At 49.7% G+C, this 22,226-nt stretch overlaps 10 protein-coding genes and 1 non-coding gene across 11 annotated transcripts; 1 reads left to right on the plus strand and 10 right to left on the minus strand.

Moving 5' to 3' along the window:
• Positions 1–583: 583 nt before the first annotated feature.
• FMAN_14971 (uncharacterized protein) lies at positions 584–1,802 on the plus strand (the record flags this gene model as incomplete). Its single annotated transcript, XM_041822709.1, has 3 exons — positions 584–793; positions 852–986; positions 1,035–1,802. 3 exons carry the CDS (start codon positions 584–586, stop codon positions 1,800–1,802), a joined length of 1,113 nt encoding a protein of 370 aa, XP_041688363.1.
• Positions 1,803–1,993: 191 nt separating this feature from the next.
• tRNA lies at positions 1,994–2,075 on the minus strand. Its single transcript is given in 2 exon segments — positions 1,994–2,029; positions 2,040–2,075. It is a non-coding gene; the product is annotated as a tRNA-Thr (tRNA).
• Positions 2,076–2,282: 207 nt separating this feature from the next.
• On the minus strand, positions 2,283–4,100 carry FMAN_14970 (uncharacterized protein; the record flags this gene model as incomplete). The annotated part of the gene is made up of 4 exons (XM_041822710.1): positions 2,283–3,047; positions 3,093–3,571; positions 3,634–3,941; positions 4,000–4,100. The coding sequence occupies 4 exons, from the start codon at positions 4,098–4,100 to the stop codon at positions 2,283–2,285; spliced, it is 1,653 nt and encodes a 550-aa protein (XP_041688364.1).
• Positions 4,101–5,900: 1,800 nt separating this feature from the next.
• Positions 5,901–7,451, minus strand: FMAN_14969 (uncharacterized protein; the record flags this gene model as incomplete). The annotated part of the gene is made up of 3 exons (XM_041822713.1): positions 5,901–6,006; positions 6,055–7,246; positions 7,295–7,451. 3 exons carry the CDS (start codon positions 7,449–7,451, stop codon positions 5,901–5,903), a joined length of 1,455 nt encoding a protein of 484 aa, XP_041688365.1.
• Positions 7,452–8,910: 1,459 nt separating this feature from the next.
• FMAN_14968 (uncharacterized protein) lies at positions 8,911–9,166 on the minus strand (the record flags this gene model as incomplete). Its single annotated transcript, XM_041822714.1, has 2 exons — positions 8,911–8,964; positions 9,020–9,166. The coding sequence occupies 2 exons, from the start codon at positions 9,164–9,166 to the stop codon at positions 8,911–8,913; spliced, it is 201 nt and encodes a 66-aa protein (XP_041688366.1).
• Positions 9,167–9,841: 675 nt separating this feature from the next.
• FMAN_14967 (uncharacterized protein) lies at positions 9,842–10,990 on the minus strand (the record flags this gene model as incomplete). Its single annotated transcript, XM_041822715.1, has 2 exons — positions 9,842–10,575; positions 10,624–10,990. The coding sequence occupies 2 exons, from the start codon at positions 10,988–10,990 to the stop codon at positions 9,842–9,844; spliced, it is 1,101 nt and encodes a 366-aa protein (XP_041688367.1).
• A 665-nt stretch (positions 10,991–11,655) lies between these two features.
• FMAN_14966 (uncharacterized protein) lies at positions 11,656–13,910 on the minus strand (the record flags this gene model as incomplete). Its single annotated transcript, XM_041822716.1, has 6 exons — positions 11,656–11,791; positions 11,839–12,167; positions 12,217–12,461; positions 12,509–13,048; positions 13,099–13,169; positions 13,219–13,910. 6 exons carry the CDS (start codon positions 13,908–13,910, stop codon positions 11,656–11,658), a joined length of 2,013 nt encoding a protein of 670 aa, XP_041688368.1.
• Positions 13,911–14,826: 916 nt separating this feature from the next.
• On the minus strand, positions 14,827–16,242 carry FMAN_14965 (uncharacterized protein; the record flags this gene model as incomplete). Its single annotated transcript, XM_041822717.1, has 4 exons — positions 14,827–15,029; positions 15,082–15,277; positions 15,333–15,797; positions 15,856–16,242. The coding sequence occupies 4 exons, from the start codon at positions 16,240–16,242 to the stop codon at positions 14,827–14,829; spliced, it is 1,251 nt and encodes a 416-aa protein (XP_041688369.1).
• Positions 16,243–16,272: 30 nt separating this feature from the next.
• FMAN_14964 (uncharacterized protein) lies at positions 16,273–17,692 on the minus strand (the record flags this gene model as incomplete). The annotated part of the gene is made up of 6 exons (XM_041822718.1): positions 16,273–16,447; positions 16,502–16,707; positions 16,758–16,842; positions 16,895–17,360; positions 17,416–17,600; positions 17,655–17,692. 6 exons carry the CDS (start codon positions 17,690–17,692, stop codon positions 16,273–16,275), a joined length of 1,155 nt encoding a protein of 384 aa, XP_041688370.1.
• Positions 17,693–19,366: 1,674 nt separating this feature from the next.
• FMAN_14963 (uncharacterized protein) lies at positions 19,367–20,122 on the minus strand (the record flags this gene model as incomplete). The annotated part of the gene is made up of 1 exon (XM_041822719.1): positions 19,367–20,122. The coding sequence occupies one exon, from the start codon at positions 20,120–20,122 to the stop codon at positions 19,367–19,369; it is 756 nt and encodes a 251-aa protein (XP_041688371.1).
• A 737-nt stretch (positions 20,123–20,859) lies between these two features.
• Positions 20,860–22,008, minus strand: FMAN_14962 (uncharacterized protein; the record flags this gene model as incomplete). Its single annotated transcript, XM_041822720.1, has 2 exons — positions 20,860–21,900; positions 21,955–22,008. The coding sequence occupies 2 exons, from the start codon at positions 22,006–22,008 to the stop codon at positions 20,860–20,862; spliced, it is 1,095 nt and encodes a 364-aa protein (XP_041688372.1).
• Positions 22,009–22,226: the final 218 nt, after the last annotated feature.

Genomic DNA, 22,226 nt, shown 5'->3' on the forward strand with positions numbered 1-22,226 from the left:
CCCTTCAAACCACGTTATACGTAGTTTTTGTAAGACAAATCCCTGTCGAGACTCTCGAGGTATGGTACTACATATAGCCTAGCGTCTCCCTCGACCGAAGACTTCGAGATTATGTCCTTTGTTTAGCCTTGTTGAGAAGCATGGTTGGTGTTTCCAGATCCAAGGCATGCGCTGATTGCAAACGACGTCGCATCAAGGTCTGACTCACCTCCCTTTCGACAACTATTCATTACTAACGAGTTTTCAGTGCGATCTGACGTCGCCTCGGTGTCAACGTTGCACCAAGGCCGGAATTATCTGTCGTGGTGTCCATAACAAACCTACCCTATGGGTCCATCGGACTCCGACGCAGCCAAATGTCTCCGCCCTCTCAGTTATACAGTCGCAGCAGCAGACAAACTGGTTGAGCGTGTTACAGCGGATGCGTTGCCAAATTAACTCGAAAGAGATATACGATGTGCCAACTTTTCGATCGCAAGCACTTTCAATCGCTGTAACCATATATTTCCCTCAAGGACGGTATACGACGAGCGAGGAGGATCACAGTTCAACGCCGTCGTCATGGCTCAAGGCTGTGTGTAATATGGAAGGCCCTAGCGAGGCTCTGGACCACTCACTTGTTGCCTTTGTTGCGATTCAGATCAGGCTGTCTGGTGAAGTGGGCGTTTCTTACGACGAGGCCGTTGAGCTATACAACCATGCACTGTCCAAGGTCATCCATGTTCTTGACTGTCCGTGTATCGGTAATAATGATGAAAGCCTTGCCGCTATTGTTATTCTTTCCACGTGTGAGGTAAGTCAAAGATTCTTGAGCCGTTGCAGAGTCTTAGTAACCGAGAGGCCGTGCCCAGCTCTTCCTGTTCCACGCCAGCACAAGCTGGAACGCCCACGCGCAAGGCGTATCTGAGATCCTTCGTCATCGAGCCGTACCCGACTCAAACACTTCAAGCTGGAATGACTTGTGCCGGCGTCTCTGCGTGATATGTGTAGGACCAGTTCCCGAGTAACCCTAGAATGTCTACTAACTATCCCAGGTCATCCAAGCCTTATCACAGAAAAAGCCTCTCAATCTTGAACCCAATCTTTGGCGAAAGCATATTGGTCCATGGGCTGCCCCAGAGTCCTTCGGTGCACTACTCGACATGACGATCGATGTCCCCTCAGTCATGGCGGAAGCTCACGCCTTGGCTTTGAGTAACGAGAAAGATCGTGAAAAAGTACTTAGATACATCAATCTGCTGATTGAAAAGTTCCGTCTTCTTGACGACTGGCGAGTCCTTGTGCATCGCAACATAGCAATACGCAACCAAACGCCGCTGTTCTGGTCCGTCCCCTCTAGAGCGAGTAATCCAGCAGACGATGGATATCCAGATAAGCTGTTTCCGTTCGCTCTGATCTTCTCGTCTGTGGAGGCAGCTAGTCCGTGGATCCTCGGCTCCAGCATCATGTTAGACATCCTTGAAACAATCCTGCTTCTTCGTGGAAGCCTTGGAAGCTTGGGTGTCTCATCATCTCTTGGCGAATCCCTCGATGGCTATAAAGAAAATAGCTCGCCGAATCAAGCAGACGCTGACCATATTGCGCGTATGCTATGTCAAAGTGTCGAGTATTGCTATCGGAGTGAGAATGGCACGTTCGGTCCGCAGATAACATGCAATGCTCAAGCCACGTTGCTGGGATACTTTGCTGGCCGGGGTATGAAGAGGGAATTGGAATGGTGTCGGGGGATTAAACACATGAAGGGGCCGGGCACGAGTTTTGGGATTGACCTGATGCAATTCAAGCCACCGCCCGAACTGTAGACGCTAGTTTGAGGTGAGGATCCATCGAGGTAGAAGATATATTATAACTACATCTCTACATAAAGAGGGACATGGGGCTGCACAAAAGAGTACAGGCAAGCAAGACAAAAAAGGCTGCGACCTCAGTGTTACCAAAATTCCCACGACCGTAACAAAAGGATATGAGGTAGAGACGCAAAAGATAAACCAATTGCCCCGTACTGGAATCGAACCAGTGATCTTATCATTTCGTAAGTTTACTAGTGATACGCTTTACCACTGAGCCAACGGGGCTGAATCTTATTGGATGAGAAGGCGTTCTAGAATAGCGCTCATCAACTCCAGGAGGGAGGGAACTATTGTCAATACCTCGATTGTCCCAACATCGCTTTTATGCATCATGTTAGGGTTGATGGGGCTATGAACAGTGGTTGTATTCATTACAAAGATGGAGTTTAGCCACAGGACCGAACTAGAGCACTCTGCCATGCAGCTCGTTTTTCAGGCACTCATGTTCACCTCATCTCCAGACCCAGCCTTGACACCAGGCTCGACGTCCATAACATCCCTGTTATGAGCAGAAGCAGTAACCAGTCCAGGCTGCTTCTCCTTCAACTCCTTGAACTTCTTCTCAGCGTCCCAAACCCAAGGTGTATCAGCCGCAAATAGCAGATCCATCTCTTCGAGAGTCCGTTGGTTACTCTCCGGATATAAGGCCCAGACCATTGGGATCGCGATAATGTTGCAGGCTCCAAAGATGTGAAGCGTGTTCTCGCCAATGGCCGAAAACATAACAGGGCATAGGAGAGTCAACCATCCGTTGCCGATGGACCAGCCAAAAACACCGAAAGCGTTACCCTTGGCTCGGACTTGCAGAGGAAAGATCTCGGCGGGATATAGCCAAGGAACTGTGAGCCACGTAGCTCCGAAGACCGAGGTAAAGATGAAGACGAAGGAGGCAGCTGCAGCGCCATATGAGCTAGCTTTGTCAAGATCGCCGGCATTTCTTGCCTCTTGACCAAGTTTGGAGAATCCAGCGGCGAGAAACATGGCTATTCCTTGACCGACGGCACCCCAGTAAAGAGTCCATCTTCGACCGATGCGATCGAGGGTATAGACGCAGATGAGCGTGGCAAACATGTAGAAGATGTTGTTGAGACCACTGATCCATTGAGACTTGCGTGTATCGAACCCGGCTATTCTGAAGATTGTAGGTGCGTATACAGTTACGCCCGCGATGCCGACCCATTCTTGCATGATTTGAAGCTGGACTTGTTAGCTGAGCGGGATGATGGCGACATGTGGACTTACCCAGATAACTAGCTGGACGCGTCGACCAGTGTGAAGTTCACCAGATCCAATGCCAAAGAACATGTGTAAATACGAGTTCTTAGAAGACTCCTTGTTCTCAAGTTGAACAATGTTCTTGATGTCGGTGTACTCAGCATAAGCGCGGGAAAGGTCCACCTCACTCGACCCACGCAGACGACGAAGGATATATTGGGCTTCATCGTCACGACCAACTTTAACAAGCCAGCGAGGAGACTCGGGGAAGAACCAGACGCATCCTAGCAAGACAAGGAGAGGCAGAATCTGGAAAGCGATGGGGAAACGCCAGCCGAACTCTGAATTATTGTTGTCAATGTATGACAGGCCGAACTCCAGCCAGTAGGCCACCACCACACCAAAGATGTTGAGGGTGAACTCGATTGCGATGAACTGGCCTCTGGAGGTATGTTCAGCTGTCTCGGTAGCCCATACTGGCACGATGGCGTTGAGAATACCGGTTCCTAGACCCTGCTGTCAGTAACACTGAAAAAATTGTATGTCCACCTTAGTAGAGGCGCATTACCTATGCCGTTGACTGCGCGCGAGCAAATCATCCAGTCGTGGTTTTGAGCTGAGCATTGCAGCGCTGCACCAACAATAGCCCAGGCTGCGCCAATCGCGATAGTCTTGATACGGCCAACTTTATCTCCTACCCAGCCTCCGAAGAGACAGCCAAAGAGAGTTCCGAGATAGTAGACTGAGACGATGCCGCCTTGGAGAAGACTATCGGTGATTACAGGTTCGCCGGTCTTTTCGTCAACATAGCCAAATCCCATTAGGTCGATATAGTCTTTGGAGTTATTGACACCACCCATCATTCCCTGATCATATCTGAACCGTTAGCGAAAAGACTAAACCATTGAAGTTGGAGAAAATGATGAGGTCATACCCAAAGAAGAAGATCGACAGAGCAGCAACGCAATTAATAGCGATGAGAAGCTGGCGCTTCTCAAAGTGATTCGCGACATTGAAACCTGGGAGTCGCTCCATGATTGCTATTTGGCATTGAGCTTGGGTGTTGGGTTGACGATGATCTCGTGGGCAGGTGTTGCATTTATACTTGCTGCAAGTGACTGGTTGTGTGGAGGATGAGACGTGAGATCCACATCAGATAACCGTATTTGCTCATTATCAGAGCGTTTTAATTAGCGTGGTTACTTTGGGCGAGGGGCGGAAACATGGCCGTTTGTCAAGTTGTTTCCGTGAGGCTCTGAATCAAAACTTGGCCATGATCTCAACGCGATACCAGATGCCGGGCAGATGACTCTTTCTGGTGTCTCATGAAGCCAAATCAATGCCAACTGATCTCATCTCGCTCATTTAACGGGTTTTCTCTAATAATTCTCTTCATCGTATAGATCTCCAATGCCGTTCATGCCGTTGCATCTCAAAAAGCAGTGTCATCGACAATTTGTTGCCCCAAGTTGAGAATTGGAGGTGGTGGAGACACTTTAGACTCCCCCATGTTTCGTTTATGCGCTCCAATCAGCTGCCCTCATTCTGAGATTTTACTGGACCCGAGCGGAGATTTCCTGGAGTTGAGTGGTAATTCCCACGTTTTATTCTCGTGACAGGGATCTTTCAGCGACAGGCAGCAGTTTAAACAAACATCGGCATGCGGCTCCGATGCTTTTCATGTTACGTTGGAGCTTCAAAATCTTGACATCGAGTCATTTTCGCATCTGTCGTGTGATCTGTTGTTGCAGTGGAGATGCTTGCATTCTGCGGAGTGTCCGCTTTTCGACTGGCTTCTCAAAGTTGGAGTATCCCCAGGTTGAGTGAGCGTCAGCAGACGGTTGATCAGTGGAGTCCATTCTCTGGAAGTCTCTAAGAGAAAAATGTTTGCCGACGTGCCGGGCATTGCCGCTATGACATCGTTCCTTGATTCAGCTAAGAATAAAAGCGTGGAGCTTGCGTTGGAGCAACCAAGAATTCAGCTTGCTTGGCCGATCAAGTTTTTGCTCATGGCTGGGATTGTCTCGGGGATAATTCCGCGGCATGTTCACAGCACGGTCTACGAAGCCAGACCAGCGGAACGAGAGGTGCGGAGTTTCCAAATGAGAATATCACAAGCAATGTTCAATAGTAAATGCGAGGTTGAACATCATGGTTCCATTTTCTTTTTACGGTGGTGCGACGTCATTGTTCCTGACGGCCGAATGATTAACCCTCGGCCGGACCCCATTCTGCTGGAGGGCACAGCACTCTGGGATCAAGACTTCGGGAATAATTCCACCGAGACACTGAGACAAAGGTGCTTCGGCAGTACAAGCCGATGGGCAACAATATCCTTCCAAGAGATGCTGGAATCTCTCGCCTCTAAAAAAGTATGAAACACGACGAGCATCTCATAATCGCGTACCTATTTATCACCAAGATTGCCGTTCCTCACGAGGAATCAGCGATCGGGGTTTGTGCCGGTAGTTGATGGTGTACAGGGATGCCAGCGGCTTCCCCAATGTCGTTAGTGAACTTAGTCCCTGTTTTGGAGTGCAACAGGGCGATCATCACGAGTCATAGGCTAGCATCCTAGCTATGGTACTGCCTACCCGGTAGAGGAGCATTCAATCAGCAAAATAACAGCATTTTGTAAGTAAAATGGCGAATTGTCCTTGATTATCATGCTATTGATATATTCTGTTGTTTCTTGGAACGTCATTAAACTTTTCTAGGGCCATATCCACTCTAGAATAGGCTCTTTCGCTCCAGATGTCTCATTACCGTCAAAACCTTGACAAACCAGGGATACATACGCGGAACAAATCGTCCCCGTATCAAACACACGATTGCTTAGTTGACAGATGCTGTTTTAGAGTTCGCAGTCTTCGATCCAGTATCGGAAGAGACATCACCTGTTTCCTCGGACAAAAACTGAGTAGGGGCTTCGGCTTGAGGACTGGCAAATGTTAGCTGATGGTTCATGTCTGGGAACATGTTTACTTACTCTCGGTGCTTCAGCCACAGGTGAAGGGCATGCGTCGCAATTAGCAGACCAATAGCGCAACCCAACGCAAATGGGTAACCTTTCGGGAATCGAGGTCCTTCGACAGTCGGGAAGACAAGCAAAGGTGTCCAAGCTGTTGTCGACTGGGAGATCGCGTTGATCAAGACAAGCGTGAAAGACCGTTCGGCTGGGGATGCTCGAAGCTGCGTATTGACCCAGCCATGGAGAACACTCGACAGCGCGACTGAGGCGTAGATGGTTGAATATGCGAACCAGAGGGCTGATTCTGGGACGTTCCAGATGGTGAGAATAATAAGACCAAGAGCATTCCAGACAGTCGAGACAGTGATAGCCCATGCAGGCCCTAGCACAAGATCTGATGCAAAACAAACGAAAAGAGTGTAGAAGATACCAAGAGCTGGTGCGATGGTACCCAACTCGTTGACCTTGGCCTTTGAATAGCGATTCAGACTTTTAATCCACAAGAGAAAAGAGCCAGAGCTGCTGTGTGTTCCCGCATTCCAGAATAAGACGTCGACGAGAATGATACCCCAGAATTGCGGTGACAAGACGACCTTCTTCAAGTGCCCCAGCTTCATCTTTCCATGGCTACTGTGACCGGCCCTTCTGAGTCGCTGCTCACCAACATCGATGTCATGCTGATTTAAAACGCGACGATTCGGCTGATCAGGCGTTCCTGGGATGACAAAGTATCCCGCAATACCAACCGGGATGGTGATTAGCGCGCAGATGATGTACATCCATCGCCAACCCTCCAATCCATTCACACCATCGAGTCGAGCTGATGCACCAGCCTGGATGAGGCCAGCAGTGAGTGTTCCGAGAGATAGACCGACGTAAAAGATACCGCCACGTCGAGCAATCTCGTTGCCTCTGTACCATGAGCCAAAGAGGTAGTGCATGGTTGGGAAGAAAGCTGCCTCGAACCATCCGACGAGGAATCTGTAAGCTGCCAGCTCGGCGAAGCTGTTGACTCGATATTGCAGAAGCGTAAAGATTCCCCAGCAAACGTCCAAGCCAGGGATCAGCCAATGGATGGGAACGTACGTGAGAAGGAAGAAGAAGGGGATCTGGCCCAAGACAGCGCCGATGATGTAGAAGGTTTGTAGTTGAACGAGTTCATTGCCTTTAAAGCCCAGATCCTCTTTGAGGCCTGCAACGTATGCATTGTCTTCAGAGTGTTAGTTAAGGTGCTCTAAAGAAGAGAAGAGAGACATACTCAGGTTAGACTGATCAATGTACTTCACCCAATAAGCTATCACAGCATACGGGACGATAAGAAGATCAAGCTTAATAATAAACTTGCGCTCCTCCGGGGTATCTGTATCAGAATACCATTGGATATGATACCACTTCTTTTGTTTGGCGACAGACATTGTGATAGACGTGCAGATGAAGGATCATGCAGGACGGTTGAAGCGATGGGCCAGGGACTTTAAAGCATATGCGAACGCAAGCAAGGATCCGAAAATTGGGATCTTGAGAGACTAGATGCGTTCTTTATCGGGTTGGGTGACACTAAACGTGGGTGCCATGTGCACATTGAGAGATAGTGCTCGCTTGGCGTATTGCATGATTTGACGACACTTTGATGCGACGGCCGACGTCGGGGAACCTCAGATCTAGATCCCGATAATTAATAAGGAATCTTTCGAGAAGCAAGCTTTTATATCAGAGACCAGACAGGCCACTTCGTACCTCTGTCCTTTGTCTGATTGCCTGTCATTCAGATTCCCAAGGCGCATCTATCAACACTCGCCGATCTGCAGTTTCAAGTCCATGGCTTCATGTCATGGGATCGTCAAACCAATCAAATAACTCCACCGGACCAATAGCGATATCGATAATTACTTGTTTTGGGCAAAAATGCCTGTCGAGTTCGTTATCGTGGTGAGAATATGCTCTCAGACGCGGGGCGAATTGCGTGCTCCCAATGTCGCAATTTCATCCCTGTGCAACGTTTTGTGGCGGGCTGAGGCAATTGGCGCCAACAAAAACTATTGATATGATGTCCTAATAGAATACGAATATGAGATTTGGTGAACATGGCCTGTTGTAGGTTAGTAAATGCGTGAGATTGGACGCGTTGATGGAGATGCTATCCTGTGAGAAGGCGAAACCCAGCGCGACTGACACCATCGAGGGACTCACAAGCAGTAGTTTACAGGCTTAGTGCGCAGGGATGAGAGGTATGTATGGGCTTCTTATTCGGAATCTATCTTCTCGCAGTGGTTGATCTCAGATCGGGGAAAGAAAATGGAAGAGATCGAAGATGTGAGTGAGCCCAGCAACAAAACAAGCGGCAGAAGAGTTGACAAGACTTAAGAGGACCAGCCTTCGCAGTCGTATGACGAGGACCTAGCGAAGCTTAGTCACTTGGAGGCAATCTGCAACGAGAGTGCAGAGTCTGTGGTTGGCAGCAAGGTTCAACCAACGAGGCTGGTCACTGGGTGACAGTTGCACGGATTATCACGGCGCTTGGGATCAACGACATTGGCACACGAGCACTGCTGCGAGAAACACGCACAGGGGAAAGGCTATATACCAAAGCTACACTCTAACCTTCAGCGAAGAGTGGTCGAGTGGTATCTACCTAAAAACCTTATAGAACCTAAACTCCGCTCCTAAGAACCTTCCTCCCTCGGCCACTCTTCGTTTTTGCTCGCGGGTTCGAATCCTGCTACTAATTAAGGGTTTTCCTTTTTGAACGACATTTATGGCACTGGTCGCCGGATACTAACTCCGCCATTCATGTCCAAAAAGTCAAGTATCCCAAAAAACAATTGTCCCCATAATCACTAAGAGTGGAAGCCTATCGACGACTGCGCATACGGGCTACCACTCAACCATATTGAAATTCGAGACGGTTGAGTTCTTAGAGACACGAATCTGAAAACAACATCAGCATCTGGTTGGAGGAACTCAAAACGTCTCATCCACTTACCACGTTGCCGCAATAGGGACAGGAGTGACCAGGCGTGACCCAAACTTGCTTCTCAGTCGTAGTGCACTTGGGGCACAGGACACCAGACATTACTTTTCTGGTGTCAGGGGAAGAGTCATAGGATATTCCGGGATCTCTGCCAGGCATATTGAGGTTGTTGAGTCTGCTGGTGTAGAGTGGTGATGAAGAGTGTTGAGGGGTTGCATGGATAGAACAGAGTTGAGCTTTTGAGATGAGGAATACGAACCTGATGGGATGACAACTGGCATTTGTGTTCATCCGCACTGGTAATGTTTGGAGTACCAGTGGGAAGTCTTGCAATAGTGTTCACTGGATTGGTGCACTTTTGCTTGATGAATCAGATGGTTCCGTCGCTTGTTCAGGTAGTGCACTCTATAGAATAGCAGTGGCAGCACTCCCACCCAGACGGACTACCGTTCGATGCAATTCCAAATAGAAAAGAGCGTAAATGAAACAGGGATGTTAACGATCTGCTCAGATTATGACTTCCATTACATGTATGGGAATATCTAATAATGTCCTTGCTGTCAAATCGAGCATCAGGGGGGGCATGAGTCTTTCTGTCATCCTTATTCAGGTCCTCTTTTACCAATAGTTCGACATTCTCATCAATCCCCAGTTGCTTTACATGTTAAAAGATAATCCCTTAGCTATGTCAACACTCTGTTAGGCTGAACCACGTTTGGGCCCTCAGACCATCAGGATAAGTACTGGCGATCACGGACACTTCATTATCAATGCACAGTCCCAAGTCACCGTCAACTCCATTGTGTTCTATCTCATTCGTATACAGGGTATCTCTCAACATTTCTTCAAAACATCAATGATCCATTCAAGCCCCTCCTTACTCTCCTTCAACCCATACTTGTACGCCAACGGAAAGCAGTGCATCTGATTGCCCCAAGACAACCACTCTCCTGAAACGCCCTCCTTTCTACATCTCTCTCTAAACTCAACAGCCTCTGGCCCAAGAACATCATGTGACGCTGTTATACCATGTATCTTGATATTGTTGGTGATGCAAACACCCAGATCGGCATGGATGGGTGAGACTCGAGGGTCATCGGCGGACCAGTCGAGCTTCTCATTCCTGTCTGTTGTCTCCGTGTTCGTCCCGTTTTGTTGATTCACGTCGGAGTGGCCGGGAGCCCACGCACCGGCTGTGTCATTGATGGACGACTCGCTTAGAATAGGATCAACCTTGTCTACCTCTCTGATGTCGGGGTGATTGTGACGTAAGTCGGTAGTTGCAGTGATGGCGAGGATGGCAGATGGAGGTCGAACGACTTGTACATCTTGATCTCTCATTGTCCAAGTCACCAGGCACAGGGCAATATTGCCCCCTGAACTGTCTCCAGCGACGATCACCCTCTCACCAAGGTCAGATGATTCCTTCAACAAGACATTGTAGGTCTTGCAGATGGCTGGGAATGCATCTTGAACGGGATCCTTGGGTGCTAGGGGATACGAGACAAGTGTAAGTCTAGTATCCTGTAGTCGATTAATCATCTCTGCACAAAAAGTCCAATGTTGGCCTGCATATGTCGTCAGTAGGGTTCCTGGGAAGAAAATGGCTTACTTACCACTTGGAGGTGCTTGCCATCCGCCTCCAGCAAAATACAGTATCCTCCGGGCATAGGACTTCTTCTCTCCATCAGAAGACTTTAGAGTCATATCATAAGTCCAAATCCCCTCAACCTTGTTTTCTTGAACATCACATCTCTTCCTCGCCCCCCTCGATGGTTTGCATCGCGTAGGATCAGCAGATGAAACCTTCCCAATCTCTACTAACTTTGGTTTGATGGGCTGGATGACATTATGAAGAATCTTGGTCGGCCAAGACCGTCCAGAGCGCTCATCGACATGAAACTCTTGGTCATCTGAGCTGAAGTCGTCGTCTGAATCACGGTAACCATCAACGGTTGGGGGGTTGACAGTTTGGGTTGCCATCGGGAATAATGATATCTTATAAAGCTTGAACCCTGAAGATCGGTGATGATGGAGGGGTAACACAATAATTGCAAAATTAAGCCGTCATTCTTTTGATCAAGGGAGACCCTGAGTTGAAAGAGATCGACATACGTCATTGATCTGACATCATTGACTCCGCATGCATGTAACATCAAAACAAGCCTGTAGGAGAGACTAACCACATCTAGACGCCATTTTACCTGATGTTTTGACAGCTGAAGATAAGAAATTGACCAAGACACGGTGACTAATTGTTTAATTCGGTTTGAGTTATTGGTTACAGACGCTTTGGCATTCGCTAATGCATTAAGGGTCAGGCCAAGCATGAGCTTGTTCGGCTTTAGCAGTAAAATTGGATCAGGCCAAGATCTCCACAACACCAAGCCTTACGCCATCGCGATGTCTCACCCGTCGCTTAATGACATTTTCAATGTCGTGAAATGTGCGCGAACATAACGAGTATCAGAAGAAAAAGAAACGATTAAGTCGCTAAAGGGACTCAAAAGAATAACGCTTGCTTGCTCTTTTGCTCAATCTGATGCCCACAAGCTCATTGGGAAAGCTACAAAAAGGAAACCACAAAGGCCCGCTCGTCGCAAATAAGATGTACAAACGAAACAGCATATCGGATGACCACAGTGATTTTAGTTTCTTTCCTGTGACAAGCCTGATAGCGAAGATCGTCTTCTATTCGTCTCTGTTCGCATTCTTGCCTCAGCTTGCTTCACAGCTTCCTCCCAATCTGTAAAGTACAGATACATCGCCTCGAGACCAGACACCCTGTACTCAGTTAGCGATAGTTCATTGCAACAAGTCGTCAAGCTTACACAGCGAGCCCGGCTGTCAACCCAACCCAGAGTCCAGCTAACCCCCAGCCCAATCCGAAACTGGTGCCGAGGGCAATTGGGAGAGCGACCACATAGTATGCAAAGAGATTGGCGTATGAGCCGATGGATTGTCTTCCGATTCCGCGAAGAAGGCCATGAGAGACGGCTGCTAACGCGTCAAATATTTGCATGACAGCGCAAACAAGAATGACGTTAGATGCAATGTCGATCACTTGCTCATCTTCCGTGAACACAGCAGGGATTTGTTTTCGGAGGGTCATGAAGATCGTTAAGTTGATGCTCCCGACGATGAGTGCAGCAAATATGGCCTGCAAAGTCAGTCAGTTTGTATCGTGACGAAGACGAGGATGGACTCACCACTTTGGCTGTTACTCGCGCAGCCTTGCTCAGATCAGCCCCAATAAGGTTTGCAACTCGAGTCGAGGTCGCGATGGCCAACGGGAAGGGAATGTTGAAAGACATCGACGTAACGGTCACCAAGACTCCTTGAGCTGCTAGTTGCGCTGTACCGAATCGTCCTGCGGCGATGGTGAGAATCTCCAGCACGGAGAACTGGGCTTCGATCATGATCATTCCTGGCAAAGCCAACTTGATCATGGGGCCTGCGAAAGTCAGAAATGATGTCTCGACGAGACCAAATTTGACTTACCCCAGTTTGTGAAAGCCTTGCGGCTGAAACCCTTCCAGCACTCATATCCCTCAAACAGCCGCACGTACAAAATGAGAAGAAGCGGGAGGAGGTTATGAGTGACAGCCATGGCGATGGCAGCACCAGGGAAGCCCCATCCAAACTTGAACACAAACAGCCAATTTTGCAAGAAGCTCAGTGGCGCTCCAACGAAAAGAGTATAGGTTGTAGCATGAAACAAACCCTGACTTTGAACAAACCTCTTTGCGCTCTCAAAGGCTGATACACCTGGCATGCCCGCAATGAGGATTCGCATGTACAAAGCTGCCAATTGCGTTGTGCGGCCTGGACCAACGGCTGCGGCGAGGATGGGTTCAGAAAACCACCAGACGACAGCGATAGGAATCATGATTATCCAAAGAAGCCAGGTCATTCTCTGCGCCTGGAGGCCAACCAGATGCTTGTGACCTGAGCCATAGGCTTGTGCGCAGAGAGTGTCGAGGCACGTTGCTAAACCTTGGACTGGGACGTAGTAAGTGATCGAGGCAGTCATTGTGGCCACTGAAGATGTCAATATGTGTATCAGGCTGAGAAAGAAGCTGAATACTTACAGTTGGCAGCCGCAAGCTCCTCCATTCCAAGGCGACCGACTGTTAAGACAGAAGCGACAGTGACCGAGTAGCTTAAACCGTCAGTCTCATCTTTCATTTGAACACATATGATGCACTCACTGTAGAAGAAAAGTAACGATAAGAGGCAGCGCGTATTGAATCAACGTCTTGGTCTCACGCTGCCACGTCGTATCAATCTTATGCGATGCCAGCGCCTCCTCCCAACGTTTATGAACCTCATCCGGTCCTGGCGTCGGCGGGATTCCATCGAATCTCACAATTCTCTCTCTTAGCAACGGCGTTGTCTCGCCCGAATCTTCCGATGCGAAGAGTGGCTTGTCATGATCGTGCACGCGCGTACTAAACAGGTGCCGATACAGACGGCCGAACTTCGTGGTCTTCCATCCTGTTGGGGGATGTCTCGGTGGAATGATGTCGTTGTCGCGGAGGAGGGAGACCTCAGCGCGAAGTGATTGCTCAAAGTCGTGGGGGTTTGGGGGCGGGATGTCGATACTTGAAGGAGGAACGGCAGAGAAGCCTTGGCCGAAAGCGATGCCTGTTGGATGAAAGGCAAGTTGGACGTCTGTTTCGTTTACATATCGGAGGTCTTCGATGGCTTCTTCATCGCGGTGCTCGTCTCCAGAGGAGCACTCGTCAATATCGCGGTTGAGAATCTCCTCCACATTTGGAGTCGGGTCGATGAACGGCGGGGGAAACGTGAGATCGTCTGGAATAAAATCAGCAAAGATGGAATGTCGTCTTCCTCGACGTTCGCCGTCGGGATTGAACGGTGAGCTCGTAGGCAGCGACATTTTGCTGAGATTGCAGAGCGCAATGGATGAACACCAAAGGCAGAGGCGGTGATGTTTTTACATCATCTCAACGAGCACAATGACGTGATCCCAAAGTCAGATAACAAAGTCGGTGAAAGATATCTGATGTCAATTGATAACGAGCACACCTCTACAGGGCGCCACAAACCGACCATCCGCCGCAAACGTTGACACCCTCAGGCTAGACCCCGCAGCACAATGACATGCATTCTCACTGTGGATGTGGCACTAATCAAGGTTCAGGCGTTGCCGCTCGGACGGTTTGCCCCGAAGATAAGATGTTGGTGTGTTGCACCCAGAAGCGGTTGGGGCTCGTCATTTGTGAGATGGATGAATCTAGATTCTTCACTGATCGGCGCTTTTTTTGGTGTTTTTGACGATTGGTGCAGCCATTGAATTTCACGTGCGGCGATTATTGGTCCATGAGCGCATTGTGCACGACGGCTTATTTAACAACTAGCAACATGAGGAATTGATTGGAAAACATACGAAGAGTTGTACGACTTTATCTTCAAAATAGAGAAAGGCTATTGCAGTTTGTCAGTACCACCATGTCCTATCATATAACCAGTTGTTCTTAACTTTATAATCAGATTGACGCATACAAAGAATTCTAATGAATCTAGAGATTCTATATTCAGATAACTTTCACATGCTTAGCAATTGGTAAAGAAGCATCGGCGACGGCCAGAACTTGTATTTCTTCAGTTGAATGAATAAGAATAACCCCACAATGTGCGAGCAGTACAAACAGATTACAACCTCTGAATCTTTCCTCATATCATGCATACAACCAGCAGTATCCTCTCACTCATACCATCCTAGACGTCGTCGATGTGTTATCCATGTTACCACACAGTCCACCAGTAAAACATTCAGTTAGCGCCGAGTAGAACTACAAGCGGAACACGGGAATGCCAGTTGCCACGAGGAATTTCAATGGCGAAATTGCGCCATCTGCGGCAAAGCGATTCAGCAAGTTGCCATCCTCGTCAGCCTCGTCGATTGTGAGAACCACAGGCTTCTCATCGGGATCTCCAATGAGGAAGACGGGAAGGAGGGTGTTCCCCCAGAGACCGTAAAAGTCGGCTCGATTCACTTTGCATCATGGTTAGCTAGTGTGACATCTTGTATGGTGCATTTCACTCACTTTTTCCGGCGTCATCCACTACGAGACCTTTGACAAAAAGACTCTTCCAAAGAGGAAGCGGCGAGATCTGCGCTTCCGTCGGATGCACACACAGGAAATCAGCCTGGCGTAAGATCCTGCACATAGTTCTCTGAAGGATCAGAATGGCATCCGGCGTGGCGGTATATTGTGCCCAGCTGATGTGTCCACGCGCGACCTGGCTCTGTTAGTACGGTCTCAACGTTGGTTCATTAAAACTGATGGGACTTTACCTGACGGAGTGGTAAGACACTGGCGTCGTTGTCGAGGGAGCTTTGGATAGTGCGCAGGTTCAGCTTGCAGTCGGCGTCGAGGGCTGGTACAGCGTTCGACCGCAAGATGGCCAAGGTCCAGTAGGCCAGGGAGAGGTGCATTTTCCAGTGTGTTTCTCGAAAGAACTCGTCCGTGTTCTGCGCCCAGTCAACAGCCTGGGGGTTGTTCAGAATTTGACCGACCGCCATCATTTCATCGTTCTGCGCGTACATGCGTATCACCAGATAATGGCGGCGGCGATCAGGGTGGCCCGCGGGTAGGATGGTATTGTAGCGCGCCGCTACGGCACGACCTCTAGTGTCAAGGCGACTGGCAAAGAGGTCTATCGACGCATTTGAAGGACCGGAACACAAAATCGTCCCGAGTTTGGCCTCCATAGCGAGGGCTGCGGCCACTCCGATCGTGGTCTTTCCAGATCCCGGGTCCTAAGGAGATTCATTAGTATCAAGCTGTCGTGGAGGTCACTAGAAGTGAAGAACTTACGCCGATGATGATACCAATATTGAGCGCACGCTGCTTCAGATATGCCCGGAAGCGATTTCGGTCAAAGTACTTCGCCTCTTCAAGAATGCACTGGATGAGGTAGGGATCATCGTGCAGGGTGTAACTGATTGCGGGCAACCAGCCAATCCTCAGGTCTTGTGTCGTTCTGAACGCTTCATAGAAGCCTGTACCTCGAAGTACAGCACGGTGAACTCTCATCTTGAAGAGGACCTCACTAGCCGTGTTCATCTGGTCTCTGTCAAGTAGGTGCGGCGCAAGGATGTCACCTTCGGCGTCCACGGCCATGCCCCATGCCCTTGGGTTCGTTGGCGGGGCATTGGGCCGGAACACTCGCATACCTTTGACTCTTCTTTCGACCTCTTCCATGCCAGAATCCAATACCAAGGACACAGAGTTCTAATTCTGCGTTCCTTTCGAAAGAGCTTCATCGGCGGTTGCGCGGTCGTTATAGTGGTAGATGCGAACCTGGGGCCTGGCAGTGGTGCGAACTCGTAGAACCAGCTCGTTGTTTCCAGTCAGATGTGAGTCAAGTTCGGGAATGGAACCACTCCGCTCAATGATCTTACCAACCCTATCAAACGAGGTCGTTAATCTATGTTTCACATTCTTTCATAACTGGGCTTACCATAGAGCTGGCTGAGAGTCCTCAGACCCGACAACATCATGGATTTTGACTTGAATCCTAGTGTTGCTCATCAGCGAGCGTCTCAAGGCGAGCTCGTGGGAGTTCTTCCACTCCTCTGGTACCGAAACCAGAAGGGTAAGGCCGGTGCCTGGAGGGATATTCCTTGGAGGTGCGACGAAGTATGCTTGTAAGCGCTCTTGTGCTATCTGTAGTTTTGTGAGCCCTGTTAATATTCATCGAATGTTGTAATACATACCACCTCGGCTTCTTCGTGCAGCCAAAGGTTGTCCTGGACAACACTTTGGTTGATGGCCGTGATAAATGAGTCGTCATTGTCAAAGCTACCATGGGCATTAGTACATGCGGGACTCAATATGAAACAGATATACTCACTTATAGCACGGCGCAAAGGCGCCACCTTGACTGCCTTTGGCAAGCTCCTTCATCTCCTCGACGTTAGTAGGCTGCCTGGGGTAGCCATACGTGAATCTTGGAGGAAGGCCCTCGTCTCCCATGACCTCCCTGCAGGAGTCTATATCCATTTCCACAACGAAGTAGAAATCAATTTGCTGAAGCACATCCAGAAGCGAGACGTCGTTGATTTTGCCATTGTGTCTAGCCCACGCCTCAAGCTTGGGGTCGGGGGAGTTATGATACTCCTGGGCATAACCTTGGATCACAATCCCGAAATCGCGCTGGTGCACGATAAGATATGTAAAGCCTTGCCAATTCTGGACGGTGGGAAACTTGGCCTGGACATCCTCTGGAACTGGGAGATAGTCACAGGAGACACCGCCGCGGGGAAACTTGACGGTGATACGAAAGTCTGCCAAAACAGGCTCATCGAGGGAGGGATCGTCTGGAATCAAGTGTCAGATGTGCTGTATCAGTTGTTCTCTAGGTGTCTCTCTTACAGGAAAAACAAACGCCGTGCCCCTCCTCTTCGCTGACAAGTTGTCCGCGATCACGACGGACAGTCAAGTGGAATCCGAAATATGGATCCGCACTTGGTGGAATGACCGTTCCGACCTGAGTCTTGATTTTGGTTCGAAGGCCAAGACTTGGAGTAGCAGCGATGATGGTACCAGCGTTGCCGAAGCTAGAGTGAAGTCAGCATCGAACTCGTGTATGGGGGAAGAGAAAGACAACGAACAGCAGGGCGCAAGGCTTCATGTTTGAGTTCTCCGACATCTTGGTGAGTGTGTCGATTTGTGTTGATGAAGGAAGAACTGTTGATCGTGAGGAAGAAGGAAAAAGGTCTCCAGTTTGAAGGAGGAAGAAGAGACTCTGGACTTGGCACTGGGCAATGGTCTGTGTAAACAACAACAGTGGAACAGGCTGTGGTGGGGACATACCGGGCACTGCCTCCACTGGTAGAGATTGACACCAGTTTGGGTCTGACGTATAAAACCATGGGCCACGTTTTTGAAGTCGACTGAATCATGGTCTATTCGATTTTGGGATACTGTTTCAATGACGATACATAGACATTCGAGGGACACTGTCAATAATATCGTCTTTGAGAGCAAAATGAGCATATCATATAGGTAATCCGAGTTCACCAGTACACACAGGAATGTTCATGCAAGTGTCCGCCGGCTCAGTGAGTCGGTGCAATTTCTCTCCTTGGGAGCAGATTTTACTAGGTGTTCTAGTCCAAGATACAAAGTCTATCAAGTCTATCAAGTCTATCTTCAGAAATTGTAAATAGACCTTGGTGCAAGCAAGAAAGGTTAGGATTGAAAGGGGCTGTTGTGTGGCTGCGAAGTTGCACATTTCGCAGAGATCATGTCGGGGCAAGGGTCACCAATCCTGTACGATACCCTTTATTTATGCTCGCTGATGTTTTAGCTATTAATAAATCTCATGGGGTCTTGAGGAGTAACGCCTGAGATGCTTATTGTCAAGCCTATAAACTCGGTCGTCAGTCAGGGGTATGTCCAGCGACAATGGGTGTGACCGTAAGTCCCGGCGAGCGGGGCCATTACAGATCACAGTGCGAGTCTTTAAGGTTGGTCGCGTTCCGTTATTAAGTGCAAGGTGCATGATATCTTCAGTGGCTGTCGGTGCACGTCAGGTGACACCCTGAAGTGACGGCCAGGCTGTACCAGGGTAGACGAAGAGTCAAGGGGCGTCACGAAGTTTGGGGCCAGCGTTGTCTCGTCCAAAATGCACTTCATGTAATCGGTTGAAGAAGATTTGATTCAGTGTTCTTCGGCGTGCCTTTCTTTCGATGCTATCCGAGCGATGGGTTACTTTCAGTCATTGCGATCGTTTCGATCTGTGAACATGGTGCAGGGGGGATGAACAAGCAGGGGCTTCCCGGGTGGTGTTTGACAGATTGCCAGCAACTGTGCGAGAACATGACTGTAGGCTCTCTCTATGTCCCTTCCAAGTCACCCATCAGTCTTTACACTCGACTGAAATCCCGTGCGCAATCTTGGGCTGTGTCGGAGAGTATAGCTCATAGTGTACTCATGGCCAGTCCGTTAAGCTTGCCTGGAATCTGCAGGCTGATTTGGTTGCCAGGGCATTGCCACCCCATACCTCAGGCCAACATCCGCTGTAACTGGCCTGTTATCCATCCCCTTTCTCAGAGCGTGCCGAGATAAGATGCCTGGAAGTCAAGGCTGACCGGCCAGCTCCTGAGCCCTCATCCAAAAGGGGCATGGTGCGGTCTGGCAACCTCTTGCCCTCTCTCTGCCACTGCCAGCTTGTTTACCTTCCATCCAAGCCCTAACACCGAGTTCTTCCCCGCACAAAACTCCTTCCCCTCTCTTGGCCCTCGAACAGAACCTCCTCCTCTACATCTCTTCCTGTGTGCTCACTCCACCAAGCCAGCAGTTCGCTGCGCAATCATCATCATTATCCTTCCTCGCCATCACTCATCTTCACAACCTCAAGGCACGCCGGCTCTCGACCGCCGATCCCAAGGTCAAGCACTGCATCTCGCTCACGTTGAGGAGTTGAGCATTCACCGGTATGTCGACTGATCCGGTGATGGAGAAGCCTCAAGCTGACTGCATCCCAAACAGAAGCTAGCTGCCAATCCCTCACTCTCCAAAACCCCCTCTCCCCTTTCATCTCTTCCCAAAGTCCTTTGCACCTTGGCTCCTCTCGTGTTCCATCGTCAGACACTGTTCTTTTGCCCTGCTGCAGCGGGTAAAGACTTGGATGATGCAACTGAACGACGAATGGTTTCGGGTCTAGCCAGCGGCCAGTCATCCACGGAGCCCATCTGCTTGCACTCCAGGCCCGCTGTTTGAACCCCATCCTGGGGGTTCCAGCAGCCTTGTTCAACACAGGGAGGGGACCTGCGGACCCTTTGCACAACAGCACATTCCGAGATCCTCCTCGGATCTTCATCCAAGTCGACGTTCGACATTGTCTGTCCAGGAAGCAAGCTAAGTACTTGCGATTCTTTGAGTCACACGGCGACTTTTGGCAGATCCTTGGACCCATCATTCGTCCCTGCCATGGACCTCGCACGAAGACGGGACCACCACCATCGGATTCGCCGATCCCCAACGGCTTTGGACGGTTTGACACTCGCCGGGAGCGTGGGCGGCCGAGTAAGGCACGCGGAAGAAGGCCAAGAGTTGCCTCATTCGACGTCGCCATCTGTCGGAGGAGAACTTGAAGCGCAACCAATTGTACCAGTCCAAATTGAAGAGCACATATGCATCGGAGGAGGAAGCGTCTGGGGGGTTATGACCTTGAAAAGGGAGAGAAAGGCAATGTTGAAGGTGGAGCCCGGACTGCGTAAACATAGGTATCCCCAGTACGCTGTCACGCCGGAGCGTGCAGTTTCCTGGAGGGCAGGGTGGGCAGGGTGGGGAGAGCCATCCACATCTACTCACAGGCTGTCTACAGCGACATCAAGAAGATGAAAGACCAGGCAACTGAGTACATGAAGAGCGTGGCGATTATAAGTTCTCAGCTACAGGTCTCAACTGCAAATAACACATCTAGCTCACAGTAATGAGTACATGAACGAGTCTGTTGCCGCACTTGGATGCCTGCGTGATGCCAAAGAAACAAGGATGAATTTGGTTTGCTAGATGTAAAAGATGTCGGGCTTGATCGCCAAGAAGGAAAAATGTGTAGTATCACAGTGACTTGTGTAGATGAATGCCTTTACGTGATTGACTGTCGAGTGGTTCTGAGAAGGTAGGCTGTGGAGTCACATGAATCAGCTTCGTCTCCTACCACCAAGACTCGGCTTCCGCTCGAGCTTCAGCTCCAGCAGCCTTCCCCCTAAATTCTTGCAAACATGATCTGATTGCACCTGAAAGCCTGCTTGATCTCACTGACACACGTTCAAAGAGATAGTCACAGCAGACATATTTCTTCGATACTCATATCTGTACAATAATCCGTCCCTTGAACGCCGCATCCTCATAAATATCAACAATGTCCGGAATCTTGTCGAACGGCAACACAGTCAAATGCGACCTCACGCCCGCTTCCTCCACGACCTTCATCATCCTTTCCGTCGCCGCTCTCCCCGCCACGTAACTCCCCTTTATCGTCAACTCCCGAAACACAATAGGCGCCGCGTCAAACTGCCAAGGGTCCTGAGGAAGACCGAGTATTCCCAGCGTTCCTTTGATCCTGAGAACATTGAGCGCCCACCGATTCGCTTCCAACGATGGCGTGCAGACAACAGCGGCAGCGACACCTTCGCCGTTGGTGAAATCGTAGATGGCTTTCGATGCAGCTGCAGTGTCGGAAGAGTCGACCACAAGGTCGGGCTCGAGTGCTGAGTTCTCCACGTCTGATGCTAACTGTCGGCCAGCTTCTCTGCTATCTACCGCAACAACCTTGAAACCGAGCGCCTTTGCGAACTGCACACCTAAGTGCCCAAGCCCACCGATACCTACGATAGCTATTGTCTCTCCTCTGCTCACTCCCGCTGTGGCGCCCTCAAGACTTCCCCAGACCGTTGCTCCCGCACAAGTAAGCGGGGCCGCTTGCTCGAACGAGATCGAGTCCGGCAGCTTCACGGTTGTCTCCGGATCAGCAGACGCATACTCTGCAAATCCTCCGTCATGCAAGAAGCCAGCGGTTTCCCGGTCATCGCAAAATCTAGGATCAAGCTTTTCGCCTCTTCGTTGCGTCAAGCGACATCCTACACAGGAGCCGCAAGCATGCTTAAAGTTGAGGACGCCAACACGATCACCGACTTTGAGATCTCCTTGGTAGCTTCTACCCAGTTTGGCGACAACACCGGCTATCTCGTGAGATGGGATCAGACCAATTGGCGCAGGTTTCTCGAACTCGCCTTGCAAAGCTTGCAGGTCTGAGTGGCAGAATCCAGCGGCGTGAACCCGCACGAGGATGTCGGTGTCTCTGATAGTGGGCAGTGGCCGCTCCCCCAAGGCATACGGTTTGTTATACTGGGAAGTTTCAGCACTTGTCTATGGTGGCTAATTCTTTGTAGTCATGCTCACTTCTGCGATATATGCTGCTCTCATCCAAGATGGTAAAGCTGCGTCGGGCGCCATTGCAATTGCTACTCTTTGTTTCACAAAACTCTCAGATGTTAATCTCGAGAAGCGACATCAAGACCGTCTAACTACAGAGCCGATTGCCGTGTTATCTCCCGTCTGGGCTCTGTCGCCACACTACCTGTCGCATCAAGGCCCGCCATGTCATAACGTTGGAGTACCCCAACAGGGATCTTGGGGTAAGTCTCCAGCCATGGTCAAGGTGCTCCAACGGC

This window comes from Fusarium mangiferae, assembly GCF_900044065.1.
Source record: "Fusarium mangiferae strain MRC7560 genome assembly, contig: FMAN_scaffold014, whole genome shotgun sequence".
Lineage (NCBI taxonomy): Eukaryota > Fungi > Ascomycota > Sordariomycetes > Hypocreales > Nectriaceae > Fusarium > Fusarium mangiferae.